Below are 19382 nucleotides of genomic sequence, written 5' to 3'. Positions count from 1 at the left end.
ATGGAGCGGGGCAGCGGGGGCAGCTCAGGCTGCCCCCACGTAAATCCACTTGCCCGCGGTGGCCGGGACGGGCCACCAATGCGGGACGGGCTCTGCATTTCAGCCGGGGGGCTCTGCGCTCACCCTGGGTGTGGATCAGAGCCGCTTCGTTTGCAAACACTCAGGGTTTGTTTTTGTTTTTTTTTTTAAAAATATCCGGATTGACCCCCCCCACCTTAACTCGCCCTCTCCTCCCTGTCCCTTCTCCCCGCAGAGTCTCTCTGGATGTCCGGGCAAGACGGGGAGAAGTTTCTGAGCGGGCCCACCTTTGGGTGATCTCATCAGGCTTTGAGCACGACATCATCACCGATAACGCAAACGAACGGGAGGTGGCACTCGACGGACTTAGGTTGTTTAAAAAAAAAAAAAAAAAAAATCTCTCTCATCATCTCATGAATCTGCTGTACTATAAAAACAACAGCTTTTAAAAGTATGTATATAAAATCCATTTCTTGTTCGTTTTATTTTCTTGATGGGTTCCCCCCCCGCCTCTCTTTTTAAACCTCTCCAAACCACATTTTTTCGTAGCGTTTTGACATAGTCTCGTAGCCACGTAGTTCTAATTCTTTGTGTATCTAGCAAGAGCCTAACCATAGTGTAACTGTTATATTAAGGAGTTTCTTTCGGGTTTTTTTTTTTTTTCTTCCCCCCCACCCTCCTTACCCCCTCCGCCCTCCTTCTCCCTTCTGTTTTACGTAGTCGTTGTTGCTTAAAGGATGCTGAGATGGTGACAGGAGTCTCAGCCACCGGTACCGGCTCTGTGGCCGCCGAGAGTGGCGGGGGGAGCAGAGCCGGGGCGGCGGGCACAGTTTTGGGGTGGCCTTGCAAGGGCACGGGGAAGGGGGGGTGGGGGGGCGCAGGTGAGCAGCAGGTTCTCTAGCCCTTCTTCTTTACGTTTGTGGCGTCTTCGTTTAACCTAATTCTATCTATTTTCGGCAATAAGGCAAGGACTACAAACTTTTTGTGCGTCCTTTTTCTATAAGTGCTTTTTTTTGTTGAAAGAGGTGATATAAGGTTTTTTGAAATTGTGAATTCTGAAAAAAAAAAAAAAAAGAAAAATACTGTAAATACAATTCCATTAACTACATATAAAACTATTAAGAAAGAGAAATACAAACCTATTTTTGTGATGGAGTCAGCCTAAGGCAGTTTCTCTATGAAAAAAAAAAATGGAAGAAAAACAAAAAAAAAAAATAAAAAGAGAGGAAGTTGTAGACTTTTGGACGGACTGCCGGCGCTGGCCCGCGGGAGGTGGGTGACGCACACGCTGGCCAGCTCGCTCCATGGCCGTGGTGGCCCTTCCAGCTCTCCCAGCGTCATACCAGCATCTGCGCTCTCAGACGTGCACAGCTTACAAAGGAACAGTCTCGTGGTATTTTTATTTGATTTTTTGTGTTGTTGTTTTTTTAATTTAAAAAAAAACCTGCTTTTCCCAAGACTGAAAAAGAAGCTACGATTTTTTTTTTTTTTTTCCTATTTAATGCATTTACGGTTCAAAGCACACCTTTATGGTTGTTTTTTTTGTTTTTTTTTTTTTAAGTTGTTGTTTTAAAACTAGATCAACTTGCTGTCCAGTCATTTCAGCTGCTCTGGGGCTGGGTCCCTGCTCACAGAGCAGCTCTACAGCTCGTGTGGTTACCTTTTTTATCCATCACTTTCTGTATTTACAAATTAGGAAAGCAACTTTGGTTTTGGTTTGTTCTTATTTTCTTTTTTTTTCTTTTTTTTTTTTTTTTTGGGAATACCTCAGTGCTACAAGTTTCACCCTAGAAGCAACGGAAGATTTTTTAATTTATTGTAGTTGTAAACAGAATTTAAAAAAAAAATAAAAATAAAGTATAAAACATCATTGCACTGTGACTGGTAGGGGAAAAACTGACAGTTTCCTATTTGCACATGTTTAATATTTGGCTGTTATATATATGGTCCTCTGTTGGGGGAGGAAACTTATGAAGGATATTTTTTAATTTAAGTTTTTTAATATTGGTAAATAGGCCTGCAACAGCAAACTAGAAGTACAACATGGTAGGTGGCATTAAGAACATACTGTAGTGTGGATATATTTCTTCTTTTTTTAACGTAATATTGACAAGTTTTATTAATATTTTTTTAAATTGTTACGTTTATAAATTTGGTACTTTAGGTACAGCCAGTATAAGACACTGAATGCGACATTTGTTAAAAAGAGCTGCTGCACTCCTATTTTTGTAAATTTTACTAACGAGTAGACTAATGTAGACATTCAATAGACAAGGTAGAGCAAGGCATCTTTAACAAAAACAAGGCACCATACTGCTAACCAAAAGGAGAAAACCTTGTTTTTCTTGTTTTTAAAAAAAGAATCATGCTTTTTATGTAATATTTTAGGTTTTTTTCTTATTTCAGAACAACCAGGTTTAAGCAAAATGCTGGACGCTTTTTAAATATTGAGACTTGATCAAGTAATAAAATAAATAAAACAATTCTTTAAAAAATAAAAACGAAAAAAAAAAAAAACAACAAAGCAAATTCCCTGCAATTCAATGTACCGTCAGGGAATTTTTTATTGCTATTTTGTCGATGTTGATGATGTACTGTACTACCAGTTGGTTTTCCTCTCCATTCCCTGTCACCTCATAGACTATTCTTTGTTGATCATTGTTGTATGTTAATAGTGTATAAAATGGCTATCTTGTAAGAGTGCTGTCCTGATGCTAGTGTAGTGAATTTTTCCCCCCCTCTTTCTCTCTTCCTCTTCTAGTACATATTGGTAGGTGTATCGTAATTAAGGTTAAAAATTTAGATGTAGTTATTCAGATTTAGGACCAGTAAGGATAGAACTTTCTCTTATTTAAGAAAAAAAAAATGCTAATAATTTTGGGAAGGTTTTCTTTTTTTTTCTTTCCTCGTTCCTTTGGTTTTTTTCTCTTGTTTTTTTTTTCTTTTGCTGATCTGATGCGGTTTCAACTAACCAAAGGTCTCACAATGTTAAAAATGCTGGCAAACTCCTAAGGCATTTCTAGATCCCCACCCTTGACTTTGAAAAGGGGATGTGCCATACTACCTTAAATGCTAATGCTAGATATGCAAAACTGGATTTTTTTAATTTATTTTTTAAAAGAGGGAGGCACGGTATATTAAAAACGATTTTACTAAGAGAAAAAAAAAATAATATTTTTTTAAGAATGCTCAGAAGAAATTGCTAATCTGTGTGAATATGTTTTAGATGTTTATATACCTTTTGAGAAGTCCCAGTGGCCCATAGCACAAATGTCGTGGAATCCGATATGTTTTGATGTGGCTACCTAGACTACGGTTCACGTTAGTCCCCCACTCATCTAGAAGTCCATTTCAAAAGGTGGTTCTTTTTTTTTTTTTTCCTTTGTTCGTTTGTTTGGGGGTTTTTTGTAAATTTTTCAGCACAAAGGTTCAGCTCCACCTTTGTTTTAGTCAAGCACAGCCAGGGAAGGATCCTGCCGAGGGACATTGCCCTTTTCTTCCCAAATATCTCGTACAGACCCGCTACCCCCAGAGTGACCATAAAAAAAAAGAGAGAGATTTTGATGCAGTTGTGCAAAATGGGCACCCAAAGCACCTCCTCCCCCCCCAGCCCGGGCACCGCGCGGGGGGAACGGGTCCTGCACCCCAGGGACCTTTGGAGGGGAGCTGTAACAAGCCACAAAGCTCGGGTACCCTCTCCCCTTCAAAATTAAAGAAAAAAAAAAAACAAACCACAAAACTCCTTTGTGATTGGCTTGATTAAAATGAAGCCTGATCTGTCCTTTATTTTTATTTTTATTTTTTCTTCATAAATGTTCATTTTAAGTTGAATTTGTAGCTTGGACTTTAAGGTAGCATGGCTCTCTTTGCTGTAAGTTTATTATTTCATTTTTTTTTCCATTGTACAGCAGCGTACCGCTGGTGAATGTGACACATCTTGCTAGGCTAGTTCAACCATTGGGTAATTGTTGGTAATAACGACCTGAAAGGTGTTCGGATTTCTTTTTCTTCCCTGCTCTGAAGCCTAGGATGCTGTTTTCATCTGTAGTGTGAATGAGGGCTAGCGACTCCAGCCACACTTACCTTCCTGTTTCGTTTCTGCCATTCACTCAATGCAACATAATCAATAATAAAGCAATATAGTTTACTACATTTTTACTGAAGGCCAGCCATGGTTATGTATGATATTGCATATGAAACTGTTTACAAAATACACAAAAAAAACAAACAAACAACACTAACTCATAGCTGTCTTTTATGCTATGGAAATGTCTCTTGGGTGGAATTTTTTGAATTCTTTCTTTTTTTTTTTAGTGGTTTGGTTTGGTTTTTTTTAAGCCGAAATAGTTCGAAAACAGAAAAAAAAAAAAAAAAAACTGCAGTTAGTGTTAAGGTGAAGAGACAGGATGCATCGAAGACACACCGGCAGATCCCGGTCTGCGCACAGACACTGTAGAGTTTCATACGTACAGAATCCAAGTCAAAAAACCCATTGCCGCGTGCGAACACTACGTGAGGAGATTCTGTAAGCTAAGCAATACTTTAATACTGTAATAAAAATTACCAAAAAAAAAAAAAAAAAAGGAAAAAAAAAAATAGTAGTCTGAGAAAGTAAATCCTCGTGATCGGTTCTCGGTTCCCAAACAGTCCGACTGTGTTGTCTCGAGAGAGCTCCGTGTCCCAGCAGGGTGCAGCCCCCGGGGGGGAGCAGGACCGGCCCGTGTCCCCCGCCCCGCGGGTCTGTACGTCCTCCCAACGCCGCGCGTGGGCTCCCGTGTCGCGTCGACCGTCGTAGGTAGCGAATCCCCCCGCCCCCCATCATTCTCTGTTGTACGAGGTCTGAACTCCATCAGTACTAGGATGCAAGTCTAAGCATTTCAGGTGGTCATAAATGTACCTAAATAAACTATGGCACAGTGGCAGGCCTAGCCCTTCCTTTTATACTTTAGTATGAACTGATGAGAACTTTGGTAGTGACTTTTTTTTTTTTTTATATATATACATATATATATGTATCTATATATATCAAGCATCTTTCAGGTCTCTGTGTATGGCTTTCTAAAGCCCTGTTGTAAAATACTATGTGGATGGGGGTCTCTCACATCACAGATGTGGAAAGTATAATTTTATATTTGTATTTTCAAATAAATAAGTTTGTGAAAGGTTTCCATCCTCTACTGTGGTCCAGAAATCAATGTGTTTGTCTGACGAAAAAAATACAATAAACTGTTTTGAACAGATCCGTGGAGTCCCTTTCATTCGAGGGGGGTGAAATGTTTATTTCTGGGGGGGGGGTAAAAATCATGCCTGCTTTGTCCTTGTTCCCCCTCTGGGGACCTTACTTTGCCTCAGGGGGGATGGGGGTGCAGGCAGGGGGGACATGGAGGGAAAAAAAACTCATCACATTTCCCATAAACAGCAGCAAACCCACCCATGTGCCTTCCAGAGCACATGGGGAGAGAAGGAAAATCAGCTCCTCCTTATTTATGTCTTAAATATTCACATTATTTCACCCAGGACAGCACAAGTTCTCGCACGGCTGGGAGGTCAGGATGCGGGTTGGGATGGAGGGAATGGTCCAGCCCCTCCAGCACCCACAAACCTCTCCACCCCAGCAGCCCCCACCTCGGGGATCACCCCCGGGTCCATCCCCATCGTGGGGTCCCGGGGACAGGGGGGGAGACAGCGCCGGGGCTCGGCCGGGATCGTGCCAGTGAAGGTCAATGCTCGGCGGGACGCGGGACGGGCTCCTCTCTGGAAAGCAGTCAACACATCAAGCCCTTAATGGGATTGATGATTAGTGGAGCACCGAGGGGAAAATTAGATTAGAAAAACAAATGAAAATAATTTCGGAAGTCGTGTTTATTGGGGGTGGAAGGAGCTGCCACTGCGAGGGCTGCAGGAAACGATTTGACTGCAATCCAGAAGAAAAGGAGCGCAGGTCTGGAGTACATTAGTGTGGTGGGAGGCCGGGAATAGCAGCCACTTAACCCTGTCATTCAGCAAACATTAGTGAATTATGAGTGTATTATGTGTTGGGTTATGTGTTTTGTGCAAAGCCCGGAGGCCCGCTATATCTGCACTAAAATGTTAGTGGGGGTCTGTGTCAAAATGTAAATTTTTATACCGACGCCGGAATAAAAATAAGATTTTGCGTTCGCCTCCCAGCTACTGAAATCAAATTGCAGCCAAAATCAGAGTTGTAAAATAAGCAAAAATTTCCCTTCCCTGTCAAATTAGTGCCCCGATAAAGAAAACAAGGGATATAAATGTGATTTACTTCCTTTCCCTCCTGTCATAAACATTTATGACCAGGCAGTAACGATGGGTTTCAGGAGGCAGCCGGGGCTCTTTGGGCTTTCGCGGAGGGGGAGAGAGGGAGGGACCACAGTGTGGTACCCATGGGGGCAGGCGAGACCCCGTATCCCTGCACCTCCCTCCCCATCCTGTGCCCCCCCCGACAGGGGCAGGGCTGTGCAGTATCCCCCCTGCAGAGGATGTCCTGACGTTCCCCGGGTTTATGACCCCGCGGTGCAGACGCATCCTCTGCTGCTCCGGCAGAGCTCTCTATCCCCCCATCAGGCATCTGGAGGCTGCAGTTCGGCAGCAGAACCCAAGCCAGCATTTATTAATTATGAGCTTAAGCACTTCCTTTCATGGCTATTTACACGGGCCTCCTTGTTATTAATAAAGAGTAATAAAATAGAGGGGGTTTTAAAGCTCATTTGTTCCGCAGGGTACTGAGTCCCACGGCAGGCACGAACCCAGATGCCACCCAGTGCGTGGGCCAAGAGCACCGAGCACTGAAACCCTGACTGTAATGACAATCCCACCCCAAAAACCCCTTCATACCACTCTGCGGGCAATTATTTTAAATATCATGACACGAACAATGGCAGTGGGCTCTTCATTTTGAGGATGCCCGGCTGCGGTTTTTCAGTTGGTCCTAAGGTGATGTCAGCGCCTGTGTATAGAGAGATACTTGTAATTCATTAGCTATTTGCAAAGGGCACCGATACTTGACTTCATTTCTGAATCAGTGGAAGGCTGATTTCCCTGCTATTTACCTCCATGGCAGCGGCCGTAATTAGCAGCAGCGCAGGCTCCCACGGGCCGGGCTGGCGTCTGCCGCTCGCATCCGCCGCTCGCTAATTTCTTGTCTGCAAGGGCGAACAAAGAAAATTAAAGTTTCTTTTTGGTACCAGTGAAAAAGCCTGGTCCTCAAAGCCTTTTTTTTTTTTTTTTTTTTAACCCCAAGGTGGCAGCGAGCCCAGGTCACCAAACCCCACAACCAGGTTGACTTTACCGACACTAGTAATTAAAAAACACACCGGGGCTGGCGATGCTCGGGCACATTCCCATCCACTGCTGTGGTTTCCGCAGAAGCAGCCGGTGCGGCCACGGAGCCCGGGGACCCGCCGAGGACCCAGTGTGGGGCCGGTGGCAGTGGCAGTGACGGTGTCCAGCCCATGGTCCATCGCCACTGCTGGGTGCTAATTGCCGTGACATATTGAGTGGCACTCGCCCAGGGAGCGGGTGAGAGGAGCCTGTGCACCCGCTCCCGCTCGCTAATAATTACTGATTAAGAACTAGTTAAAAAGGCAATGAAGACTGAAACGTGCATTAACCAAACGACCCCGTCTCGAGCCAGCCGCGGAGCGACGGGAGCGATGACGGCATCGTCACTTGCAGCGCCTCCCAACCTTAACGGCAGCTTGAGTTTCCCCAGGATTTATGCTGCTTGCACCCCGCTGTGCCGGGGCATGGTGGTCAGAACTGGGGAGCCCCTCGGCTGTCACCCGCTGCCATTAAACCCGGCGCTTCGTTGTTGTCTGGGGAGGGAAGGGCACGGTGAGCGGCATCAATCAGGAGCAGGGGCTGGGTACCGCCGCCTGGTTCGGGGCGATGCCCCCCCCGCCCCTGCAGCTGCGTTGTGGCACCTCGGGGTTCTTCCCACCAGTGTTGAGTCTTTTATTTCTCACTAATTTGAAGCACAGCAGTGACCCAGCCCTAAAGAGCTCTCCCACGGCAAGAATGTCGTAAATAAACCCGGGGGGGTGCACGGCCAAGCTATGGCTCCCGTCCTCACTGCCTCCTCCGCAGCTGCCCCTCGTCCCTGTCCCTCCAGTGTGGCATGGGCTGTCCCCTGCCCCAGATGGGGCACCAGCGCCCCCTCCCCAGCCCTAAAGCCCCCCCCCCCAGCCCGGCTGTGTCACCTGCTGCGTCTAAAGAGCACTTGGCCATTGTGGGTGATGCAGCATAAACATCAGCAAGAATAATAAGCACAAGAAAGTCCATACTTTGGCCTTTTTAAAGCCTGGGGTGCAGTTGAACCACTGGTAAAACCGCCAAGGGTTTGTACAGGGCTTTGCCTCTTCAAAGCAAGGCGGTCTTTTGCTCCTCCTCGGCCCCTTTCATCCAAAGATCCAAAGCGCTTCCTACCGTTCTTTCCCTTTACCTTTTGATGGGTGGGGAATTCCTCTCTCTTCTCTTGAAAGAGAGAGCCTGACAGGGGCTGCGGGCTCCAAACGCTCCCAAACTGCCTGCGGTGGAGCCAGAGCCACATCCCTATCCCTGTCCCAAAGCAGCTGGATAACACAGCATCCATGCAAAGGATGCCCAAGCCGAGATGCTAACGGGAGGTGAGGACCCCAGAGGGATGCAGCACCCAGGGCTGGGCTCAGCATCCCTGCCTGGGCACCGGGATGGAGCCACTGGTGACCCCCCCCGCAGCACTCGGGGCATGGGTGGCCACTGGGGCATTAATAACCCGGCGCTGACAGCACACGCCGGTCCGAAGGACACGCGTCCCGACCTGTCAATATTGATAGTCGTGACACTGTGTAAATGCAACCTCTCTGCTTTCTGCCACGCTGGCCCTATCGATCCGTGCACGGCAGCGCCAGGAACATCCCGAGAGCGGGGCTGGGAGTAGGTCAGATGGAGGAAGGTCACCCACAAAGCCACCCCGGCGAGAACCTGCAGCCCGGAGCCCCACTGAGGGTCCTCCTGGCTTCTTGCAGTGAAAAACTCTGCGCAGCCCCCCCGTACATCACAGTTTGCATCAATCAAAATAAAACTAGGGCCCAAAAATGCAGCCCATAGCGTGTGGGGAGAGGAAGGTATTCCATCCACCACCCCCCCCCAAGCCCCTCCAGCCGGCGCTGAACAATGCTCTGCCATTAGCAATCAGCATATCGGCGCGGCATCGCGGCCCCGCTTCATAGAAAATCAAGAGGCAAAATAATTGAGTCAATAGTGATACGAAAGGATTGCTCCTTCAGCCCTATTCTTGTGCTAACAATTCTTCGGCAGGGCTGAAAATTCAAAAGCTCAGGGAATCAAAAAAAGAATTGATTTGATTCAGAGCTTCAGCCCAGGCTGTATTTAACACATCATTTTTGCTTGCTCTACATATAATAGAAACTGTTTGAAGGCAGAAGGGCTGCCTTCTGCGGCGGAGAGACAGGGGAGAGCAGGAAGCACGGGGCAGGAGAATATTCTCGATTTCCTGCTTTTCGAAGAGGGGCTGGAGCCACCCTGTCCCCGCAGGGTGCCGAGGGGCCCTGGGGACCCTCCCAATGCAGTGACACCCCCGGGCTCCGAGCCCCCCGAGCATCCCCCCCAGGCACCGGCATCTGCCGAGTCTGGCTGGGCTTGCGGGTAAAAATGGAACCAGAGAAAATGAAGGGGGGGCGCCCAGCGATGCAGATCAGTGCTCCGTGTCCGCTCTGCTTCACCGGAGCCACCGCTGCCTCCATGCATCCGGCTCAAGGGCAGCCGCTGCGGTTTAAGGGCACAGGACGCAGAGCTAGGGACGTTTCCCCACGCAAGAAGGCAGGAGGTGCCTTTTGATCCCTCCCTCCTGCATCGAAGCCCTGACAGCAGGTCACAAATACCTTCCTCCTGCAATCGAGCAGCAGCAAGCAAAAATGCATGATTCCTACCCAAATGGGTAGGAGCCCCCTGGGTGCCACAGGACTGTGACAGTGCCCGTTTTCTGCCCCTCTCCCAAACAGCAGCCGTCACCCAGCACCGTGAAAATGTGACACATCCTACACGGGGCCAGACCAGGCTTCATTTAACACCCGAGGAGCCGGTACACGTCCCCCAGCCCGGCCAAAGGAACTGCAAAGCACCGCTCTGCCCGGGAGGGACAGGATGGGACCCGGCAGCATCCCCTGGGGAGTGCAGACAACCCTCATCGCTCCCCAGAACAACCTTCACAGTGGAACCAAACTTTGGGCACAAACTTGAATTTAAGAAGTTCCACCTAAACATGAGGAGGAACTTCTTCACTTTGAGGGTGGCAGAGCCCTGGAAGAGGCTGCCCAGAGAGGTGGTGGAGTCTCCTTCTCTGGAGACATTCAAACCCACCTGGACACGTTCCTGTGGGACCTGCTCTGGGTGGACCTGCTCTGGGTGGACCTGCTTTGGCAGGGGGTTGGACTGGATCATCTCCAGAGGTCCCTTCCAACCCCGTGTGATTCTGTGATTCTGTGAACCCTTTGCACCGGGAAGGATCTCCGACAATTACCTGCTCAGCAAACAGCATATACATATTCATGACATCTGAAATCTTCTTTGGGAGCCCCCACTTCCCCTGCTTTTTGTCCCTGAAAAGGGGCAGAAAACCCCACGTCCTGCTCCAGCATCCCACCCTATCCCGGTTACGACAAAGATGAACCAGCAAGTGCACAATTGCCCTGGGTTCCAGCAAACGGGATGGCAACAGAGGACTGGGAGAGGTCCAGTGACAAGAACAACCCCCGCAATGCCCTACCCAGGGCTGGTCTACAAAATGCACACACGCTTCTTGGAGAAGGCATTAAAACATCAGCAACACCAAGGCGGTTCCACACATCCAGCCTGAAGCACTTCCAGAAACTTCTAAATTAACTGCAGAATAACAACCAGGATCAAACACCCTGGGCAGGAGAAGGGGTGGGCACTGAGACCGTCCCAGCAAAGTGCGTTTCTCTGCTCAGAAAGGTCCTTAAACCCTCCGAGCTGGAGCCCCTGCACCTTTAAGGCCGTTTTACCCCTGATGCAGCCCGGCTGCTGACACAGCAGGGGACACCCAAACCACCACCCAGGCAGCTGATTTGATGTGTTGACGAGCGAGTCATGTTGCTATAATAAGAAGTGTTTATTTGAATAATAAGGTCAGGGAGTTAAGTAGTTGGTATTCCACTCATATGAAGCAGTTTGCACAGTGTCACTAATAATTAAAGGGGTTTTTTTGACTAATCTAGTTGCTCTTCCTAAATATACTCTACTCTGTTCAAGAAACTCATCAAAGCAGAGAAGTGATCTTCGAGGTTATTAATCTCCTTTGCTCCACAGCTGGAGCAAATTTATTTGCTTGAATTAGCATGTAATAAACTTATAATAAAGCTGCCATATCCCTCGCTTTAGAGATATAGTTTGTGTAATGGGTAGTTAAATCCAGGTAATGTAGCAATAGTCTTTAGGCTCAGAGATCAGAGGAGGGGGAAGAAAATGAAGTGTATTGGTGTGTTATCGCCAGCGCTGGGGCTGCAGTAGGATTTCTTCCAGGTCAGGCTGCCAGGAAAAGTCACCCTTGTTAGACACCACTGCAGGGACAAGGGGGGACAGTTTTCCTAGTGGGAATTCCTGGCTTTGGTGGGATGGTGGGATGCTCCTGGGCACCTGTGGGAGAAGCTGCTGGACACCCCCCCGCAGCGACCCCCAGAGAAACAAACCCAGCCAGGTGCCCCAGCATCCCAGTTAGTCTCCTCCCAACCAGAAAACCAGGAATATTTGGATAACAACTCTCAATATTGCAAAGGAGGGATCCCCTGCAAACAGGGCAGGCACCTTCCCCAGCCACGAAAGGAAAATTAGCCCCCAAAAAGGCACCTTTGGGGGTGGCAGCCAGGGGCAAAGCCCTGGCCACAGCACCCACTGTGCAAAGACCCGATGGATTCACGGGTGCTGGGTTGGCACCAAACCCCCTGACGCCAGGGAATGGTGTGAGTGGGGCTGGACTTAGCGCAGGGTGTCTGAGTGAGAGGAATTAATTGGCTTCAGTTCACTAAGTTGAGCCTTTATAGGTTGCCGTTTCCCTCAAACAATAAATCCTCCGGCTGCTTCTTTCCTGCCTAACACTTGCTGCACGATCTTTAAATAATAAGAAACGGGCAGATGTAGACTAATGTGGGGAGATACCAGAGTTCAGCGGCGCGGGGAAGGCTGGTCCCCACCCTTTCTCCTCAAAGGTTATTATTCACAGAGCCTGGGCAGTAAATAATTTTTCTTTCTCCATTTTCCTCTCTTTTCCTTTTTGCTGGAGCCGCTCTGTGCTGGAGAAGGGCCTGGGCATTAGCCAGAGGTGTCAGAGGTGTTAGACAAGGTATTAAGGAGGTGTCAATGGTGAAATAGCTGGGATTACAGTAAAGTCTAAATAAGGTGTAAAATAAAACCAAAGGTGATAAAGTCATTGATAAGAAAAGCTGGAGAAAAATAGGAGTGCAATTATTTTTCATCCTGGTTGTTCACTCTTGCAGTGCATTATCTGTGGCTTTGCAAAGACTTAAGTAAGATATTTTTTTTTTTCCGGTGTATGGTATTCTCTCCCGGCAGCGCCGTGGCTCACACGGCAGCAGAGCAGCCAGCACCTCCGCGCAAACCCACGGGCACTGCATGCCAAGGAGATGCTAACTGGGCTCCCAGTAAGCCATACTGGGGTTTTGGAGGCGGCTGCTCAAACTGGGCTTGTCCTGGCTTTCCTACTCAGTTCTCCAGCCAGACAAGCGGTGTCTGACGGTGTATATGAAATAAGAACATGAAGTTCCCACATGCACAACAAGCCTCGGCTGCCCCATCCACACATTCATAGATTGTTTCAAATCTGAAATAAATACTCATTCCAGGCAGATTTCCCTGCTTTTCAGGGCTTAGAAAAGATCCTCTCCAGGTCGGCTGGCGGTGGTCTCACAGAGAGCAAAGCCCAACATCTACCCAGTGATTTCAGGCTGTATTTTTGCACTCTAGCATTTATTTTCCTGTACAAGGCTCCTGTGGCTGATCAGTTGGAATTGCTGATGTTTCTCTTCACTCCTCCTAATTAACGCATTTTAAATTCATAGCTTTTAAAATAATAAGCGCTGGAGCATCTGTTCATGGTATTCTCCAGGACAGATGCCCATTCCCATACACCATATGAGTTTCAAGAAGCGCCGAATTCCCCTTTCCCTCCCAAGCATTGATGTTACCCAGGGGAAGGTCTCCAGCATCACCCTGAGGAGCTTCTTGCCTTTTGCCCTTCTCCATTGCTTCATGTTCCCCACCGGCTTTCATGCAGCAGAAGGCTGGGTTGTCACCCACCCCTGCGAGGGCTGACCACGATGTCCCATGGCATGGGATGTCCCTTGGGCCAGTTGGGGTCAGCTGTGTCTGCCCCCAGCTCCTCGTGCCCCCCAGCCTATTGCTGGTGGGGTGGTATGAGGAGCAGAAAAGGCTTTGAGTGCCCAACAACAACCCAAACCACCAGTGCCCTGTCATCACTGTGAGGGTGGTGAGACCCTGGCCCAGGTCGCCCAGAGAAGCTGTGGCTGCCCCATCCCTGGAGGTATCCAAGGCCAGGTTGGACGGGGCTTTGAGCAACCTGGTCTGGTGGGAGGTGTCCCTGCCCATGGCAGGGGGGTTGGAACTCCATGATCTTTAAGGTCCCTTCCAACCCAATTCCAACCCATTCTGTGATTCTATGATCACTGTTCCCATCCCAGCCCCCAAACACAGCCCTGCACCAGCTGCCAGCAAGAAAATCAACTCCATCCCAGCTGAAACCATGACACACAGACTTGCTGTTTGACCTCAAAAAAACTGGCATCACCTGCACATCTTCAATGTCTGAACCAAACCCTTTCATCCCCAGCCAGAGGATGGTCAGAGCCCTCACCCCACAGTGACCTGCTGCAAGGGGCCATCCCTGACCTTACCGAGGAGGTGCCCACCCTCCAGCTGCCTCCTTGCCCCCCCTCTGGTCCTTATTGAGGGACCAACAGGGCCATGCTGGGGACGACACCAGGGTTTTGGGGGCTTTTGACCTTCACAGGACACATGCTGTTGCCCGGTGGAGAGCACAGCCCTCACCTCCAGAGCCACAGCCCGGTATTGTCCAGGCTGGGAAAAATACAGGTATTTGAAGAGGAAGGTGTCGGCGAGGGCCGGTCTCTGCCTGGCTGTCAAACCCAGCTGTCACGGCGAAGGGACTCACCTTCTCCGGCAAGAACACATCAATCATCCCGACAGCCCTTAATCAGGCAGAAGGAGCTCGCTCAGAGGCTCGGCGGAGGATGGAGGGCTCGCGCTTCCCCCCGCCCTCCCCAAAGGCAGGCGGCAAATTGTGTAGGGGAAAAAAAAAAAAAAAACCCGCAAGAAATGATTCCGGATGGCAAATCAACAAATTATCCTTGATTACTATCCGGGTCTCAAAAACCTTCTTTTTCTCATGCTCGTCAGCTGTCTCTGTCGAACCGTTTTGTTCCTGCAGTGTTTATTCCCGCCCCGGGCGGCTGGAGCTCGGTGCAGCATCCCCTGGGGGGGCCAACCCCGGGGTCCCAGGCGGGGGGGTCCCCAAGGTGCTCCCGTGGGACCCTCCTCCAGCAGCTGGAGGCTCAGCAGGGCCACAGAGGTGCCTTTTCAGGAACCGCAATGGTGCAGGAGGACGCAATGGTAGAGCTCTGCCAAGACTCCCTGGCCCTGGGCGTTGAAACCAGCAGCCCTTTGTGCAAGATACACCCCAAAATAAGGGTGGGATTTTTCAGTAAAAATCCAGAGGAATAGCTCTGGTGAGGATTTTAAAAAAAAAAAAAAAAAAAAAAGTTATTTAAAAGCACGTTCATCTGCAATTCCTCCACTGCCTTGAAGTGTTATTAACTGATTGGGTTTCATCACATCTTTGCTGCCGCGGAGGCTGATTGTCCCGTATTTGCATTTTTCTCTTGGACAAGCAGCTCCGCTGAGCCCCCACATTCCCAGCCCCCCAGGGCGGGCACGGGGCTGAGGTCCCCAGCCTGAATCCCGCTCCGGTGCTCTGCACCCTGGGATGGCAGCGGGAGCTTAGCTCTGTCCTGCTGCAGCTAATCCATCAGGAACAGGTCTATAAGGATAACTGAGGTCTGTGACCATCCTACAAGCAAGTTCGGGGTGTCCCTGTCCCCCGGGGACTCCCCCCCCCTCACAGCCCGGGAGCTGGGAAGCAGCAGCACTTCAGTCGTGAACTTTTCGGACTTAATTTGTTTTGATTCTTTTAAATGGCACAACACTCCCAGGCAGGCTGACATCAACGGTGAAGGATTTTTTAAAAAATGGATGAATACCACGGATAGATGGATGTGCCGGTCAGGTACAACCCGGGCGAGATCAGGTACATGAGCTTGGCGTACCTTCCCTGCTTAGAGTCTTCATTAATAATGTCTTTACTGTGCAACCATTCCCATCATCGCAGCTCTGCAATGTACGCCGCAACACAGCCCACCGCGTCCTGCTGCTATTTCAATCTCCTTTTACAGAATAAGCAGCAAAATAAGTGAGATTAAAACCCAACAGAAATGAACAGCCTTCAATTTATTAGCGGGAGGGAGCTGCTGAAGCACACGTTAAACACCAAGACCCCGAGCAGAGGGAAGGCGGGAGGGGATGCTGGCAGGCTGCCGTGGGAAGGCATTGATGGCCTTCAAAGGCATCAAAGCAGAGGCACTGATGGCCCCCCAGTCCCTCCCGGTGGTCTTGTGTGTGGCGGTCACTAGGGATGTGACTTTAAATAACATGAACAACCTGCGACGGGTGCCCACTGGAGGGGCTGGAGACTCATCGGTCTGATGGGACCACACTGAGCGCAGGAAGGGGCTGCCAGCAGCACCCCAAACCTGACCCCCCCGGTCCCAGCAGCTTCTGCTGCAGCCCCAGCCCTGGCTCCAGAGGAAACAAGACCAGACACGTAATGAATCTGTGCTTTCCTCCACTCAGCCATGATAGAATGGTTTGGGTTGGAAGGGATCTTAAAGACCATCCAGTTCTCATGGGCAGGGACACCTCCCACCAGACCAGGTTGCTCAAAGCCCCCTCCAACCTGGCCTTGAACCCCTCCAGGGATGGGGCAGCCACAGCTTCTCTGGGCAACCTGGGCCAGGCTCTCACCACCCTCACAGCAAAGAATTTCTTGCCCAGATCTCATCTCAATCTCCCCTCTTTCCGTTTGAAGCCATCACCCCTCGTCCTGTCACTACATGCCCTTGTAAAAAGTCCCTCCCCAGGTTTCTTGTGGCCACTTCAGATCAAACCCTACCTCATTTTCCATCTCCAGAGCTACGGATGGAACAAGTTTGTGCACAGGGACGCGTAGGCATCAGCTGGGCAGGAACAAAGCCCAGCATTTTCCTAGCCTGGCACATGTCCCCATTGCCACCCATCACCGTCACCACCGCCTCTTACCGAGGAAACCTCTGTTTTAGAGCGTGAGAAAAACGGGAAAAGTGCTTCCTCTTCCAGGGCAGCAGCGACGTGTTGGAAGAGCTGCTTATTGCAGGCAGAAAGCAGCTCTTCAGTGCTTGGGGAGGGGGGTTAAGCTCATTGAGATGTCACAGCTCCTCTCCCTGATGTCCCCAAGGATGCAGCTTCCATTACCCAACGCTGGAAACAGTCCCTGGCTTCTCAGACAAGAGGTGCTGAGAAAAAAAAACACAAGTTACTATTAAAAAGGGCCGATGACGTGACTTGTTTGACCAGGTTGGCATTAGCCGGGTCTGACACGCGCCATGTGAACTGCTCCATCGCGGCACACGTGTCCCCTGTCCCCCATCCCGGCAGCGTGTGACCGGCCACGGGCCCGGGGCTGTCACCCAGCGCGTCCCAGCACTCCCCAGCCTGGCACACGCCGGGTGGCGGAGGGAAGCAGCAATATTAAGTGGCTGATTTCCATAGTAATCTGCGAGGGGAGAGATGCGCGGGGCCGCAGCTCAGCCTTAATCATAACACTTGTCATATTTGTGCTTCGATTTGAGGGGGGAGGAGAAAGGGAAATAAGTCCTTATTTTTCCTTGCACATGCTATTTTGTACGAAGCAGGGACCTGCCGCAGCAAATCCCACCCAGCATCTCACCAGTATGGACCCCACCAGCCCCCCACCGACGGCCAGATCCCAACAGCCTGGGGATGGACACATGAGGCTGCACCCATGGGTGCCCCCGTTCTCCTCACCAACACCTCAACGATGGTTCCAGCGATACATTTCCACTCTTTTTTTTTTTTTTAAGTATAAAAACATTCATATTTATGAACAGCTCTGTCGTTACCATATGTTGTGCTCCTTTTCCATATATGAAACAAGCTGTTTTCAAGCTTCTTTAATTACACAAAATTGAGCAAAGTCTTAGTAGAACAGTTAGATAAAGGGGAGGAAGGGAAATAATTTCTCCCCATCATATAAGCAAGGCTTTTCTTCTCCTTGCAAGGACTGCAGAGATGGGTTAAATTTGGAGCCGGATCTGTGGTCACCTCAAGAGGAAGGGAATAAATCTGCTCACCCCCCCACCAGCACAGGAGAAAGCCTGGAGTTGTCCATGGAGTCATCCCTGGATTTCTTAGCGATGCGGAGCTAAGAAAGGATCAATTAGGAGCTGCTGTTTTGTCTTTCTAACCGTGAGCCGCCTGGGTAAGGGGTGCAGAGCTGGCTCCGTCATTGCGGGTGAAATCGGAATTTGGGAAGAAGCAGCGTGGCTGCAGGAGCCAGCACCGACTCCTGGCTCCCCACGAGCGCTGGCACAGGGACTCGGTACCAAACCTGAGAGACATCAGCAAGGCAGGAGCCATCACCTCATCCTGCTTCTGGCCCTTAACAATCCGGGCTGTGCAGTTTCTTTTTCTCATCTAAGCCCTGAATTGATTTTAGGCAGACAATTGCACGGGGAGCTTTGGCTGCGTATGAACCCCTGGACGCCCTGGGTTTTGGTGGAGCCATCCTCCACCGCTCCAGCCCGTACACCGAAAAGTCCCCGTGCTCAATCCCGTGGCCCCGCCGTTCCCGGGAATTGCTGCCTTCGCCACCTGAATCGACGCAGATCAGCTATTTCAGACCTGTCAGCTCTTGTTAATGTAGCTCGCGGCACAAGCGAACCAAGATAAACCAGCAATTTCATTAGTCTCTCTGGGCGTGCGTATTGTGGGCATGCACAACGTCCCCCCCGGCCCCGCTGCGTTGGGGGATGAGCAGATCCTAGCGAGGACTCGGGGGTGGGAGGAGAGAACCCAGCCTGGTTCCCAGGGGCTGGGACGGTGACATCCCCGGGGGGGTTCTGTGGAGGCTGGTGGAGGTTGTGGAGTCTCACCTGGAGATAGATATTAACCTCCCTAAACAGCCATTCACTGATGCCCGTGCCGTGGGGACATGCGGAGGGGGGCATCCCACCAGCCTGGAGCACCCGGCATGGCCAGCACGCACTGGGAACACCGTAAGACTCCCCTTCCCACAACATCTTCGGGTCTTGGACCCCAGGAAAACAGCAAACTCCCAAAGGGAGCTGAGATGCATCCCCATCACGGCCAGCACCGGCTGCGTGAGCCCCGTCAGCCCAGCCCGGCGCTGAGCAAGCAGAAGGGGTGATTAATATTGAATATAAACAAACAAAACAATTGGAAAGTCAACACTTTAGGAGAAGAGAGGGCTGCAGCAGGACCCGCAGCCCTAAGGATTATTTTAAATGTACGAAATGCCCTCTCTCTAAATAATCAAACTCTACTGCTGCGACTCGGAAATTGCCACCTACGGCTAATGCTCCGATTTTAAACGCATCCTCAAGTCAATCTTTGTAAATTCCACATTAAATATTGATCAATCCCGGAGAGGGCTAATGCCGCCTGTTTAGCATAGACGTGCCAAATCCAAACAGCAGCGGCTGAGCCTGAACGTTTTCCCACATCCCGTCCCAGGCCATGGCAACCGTCACAGGAGGTGGCGAGTGGGGACAGAGACGGGTCTGATGGTGCTTCACAGGGCAGGTGGGACCCCAGTCCTCTGCATTTAACTGGTTTTCACAGAATAATTACAGTAATAACAAGAAAAACAAGAAAAATACCGTATGGGAGATGGAAAAGACAGGGATGATCACAGGCGAGCGGAAAGGTGTTTGAAGTGTGGACGCCAAGCGTCCCCTCCTGCCAAACCCCCACTGGGGTTGTGTCACATCCATCCCACGTCCAGGAGCACCCTGGCTCTGTTCTCCCAGACCCCAGCCCTTAAGGTCAGCCCAGAAGACCAGGGGAGGTTTCAGCCACCTCTGAAGAGACTTTATTTCCCCTACATTTTCGAGGATTTTCTTACCTTCTTCGTAACCAGCACC

The 19382-nt window shown here is 49.9% G+C and overlaps 1 protein-coding gene across 5 annotated transcripts in view; it reads left to right on the top strand.

Moving 5' to 3' along the window:
* The window catches only part of MSI2 (musashi RNA binding protein 2), a 245916-nt gene extending 241339 nt beyond the window's left edge, over window positions 1–4577 (top strand). For all 5 annotated transcript variants that reach the window (XM_074160785.1, XM_074160786.1, XM_074160788.1 and 2 more), the window contains one exon: window positions 254–4577. In XM_074160785.1, coding sequence (XP_074016886.1) covers window positions 254–295 — 42 coding nt within the window. In that variant the 3' untranslated portion in view covers window positions 296–4577. The remainder of the gene's footprint in view (window positions 1–253) is intronic.
* The last annotated feature ends 14805 nt before the right edge of the window (window positions 4578–19382 follow it).

Source organism: Numenius arquata, chromosome 18 (assembly GCF_964106895.1).
Source record: "Numenius arquata chromosome 18, bNumArq3.hap1.1, whole genome shotgun sequence".
Taxonomy (NCBI): domain Eukaryota; kingdom Metazoa; phylum Chordata; class Aves; order Charadriiformes; family Scolopacidae; genus Numenius; species Numenius arquata.
The sequence above is the reverse complement of the archived record's forward strand: the minus strand, read 5'-3'. Positions and strand labels throughout refer to the sequence as shown.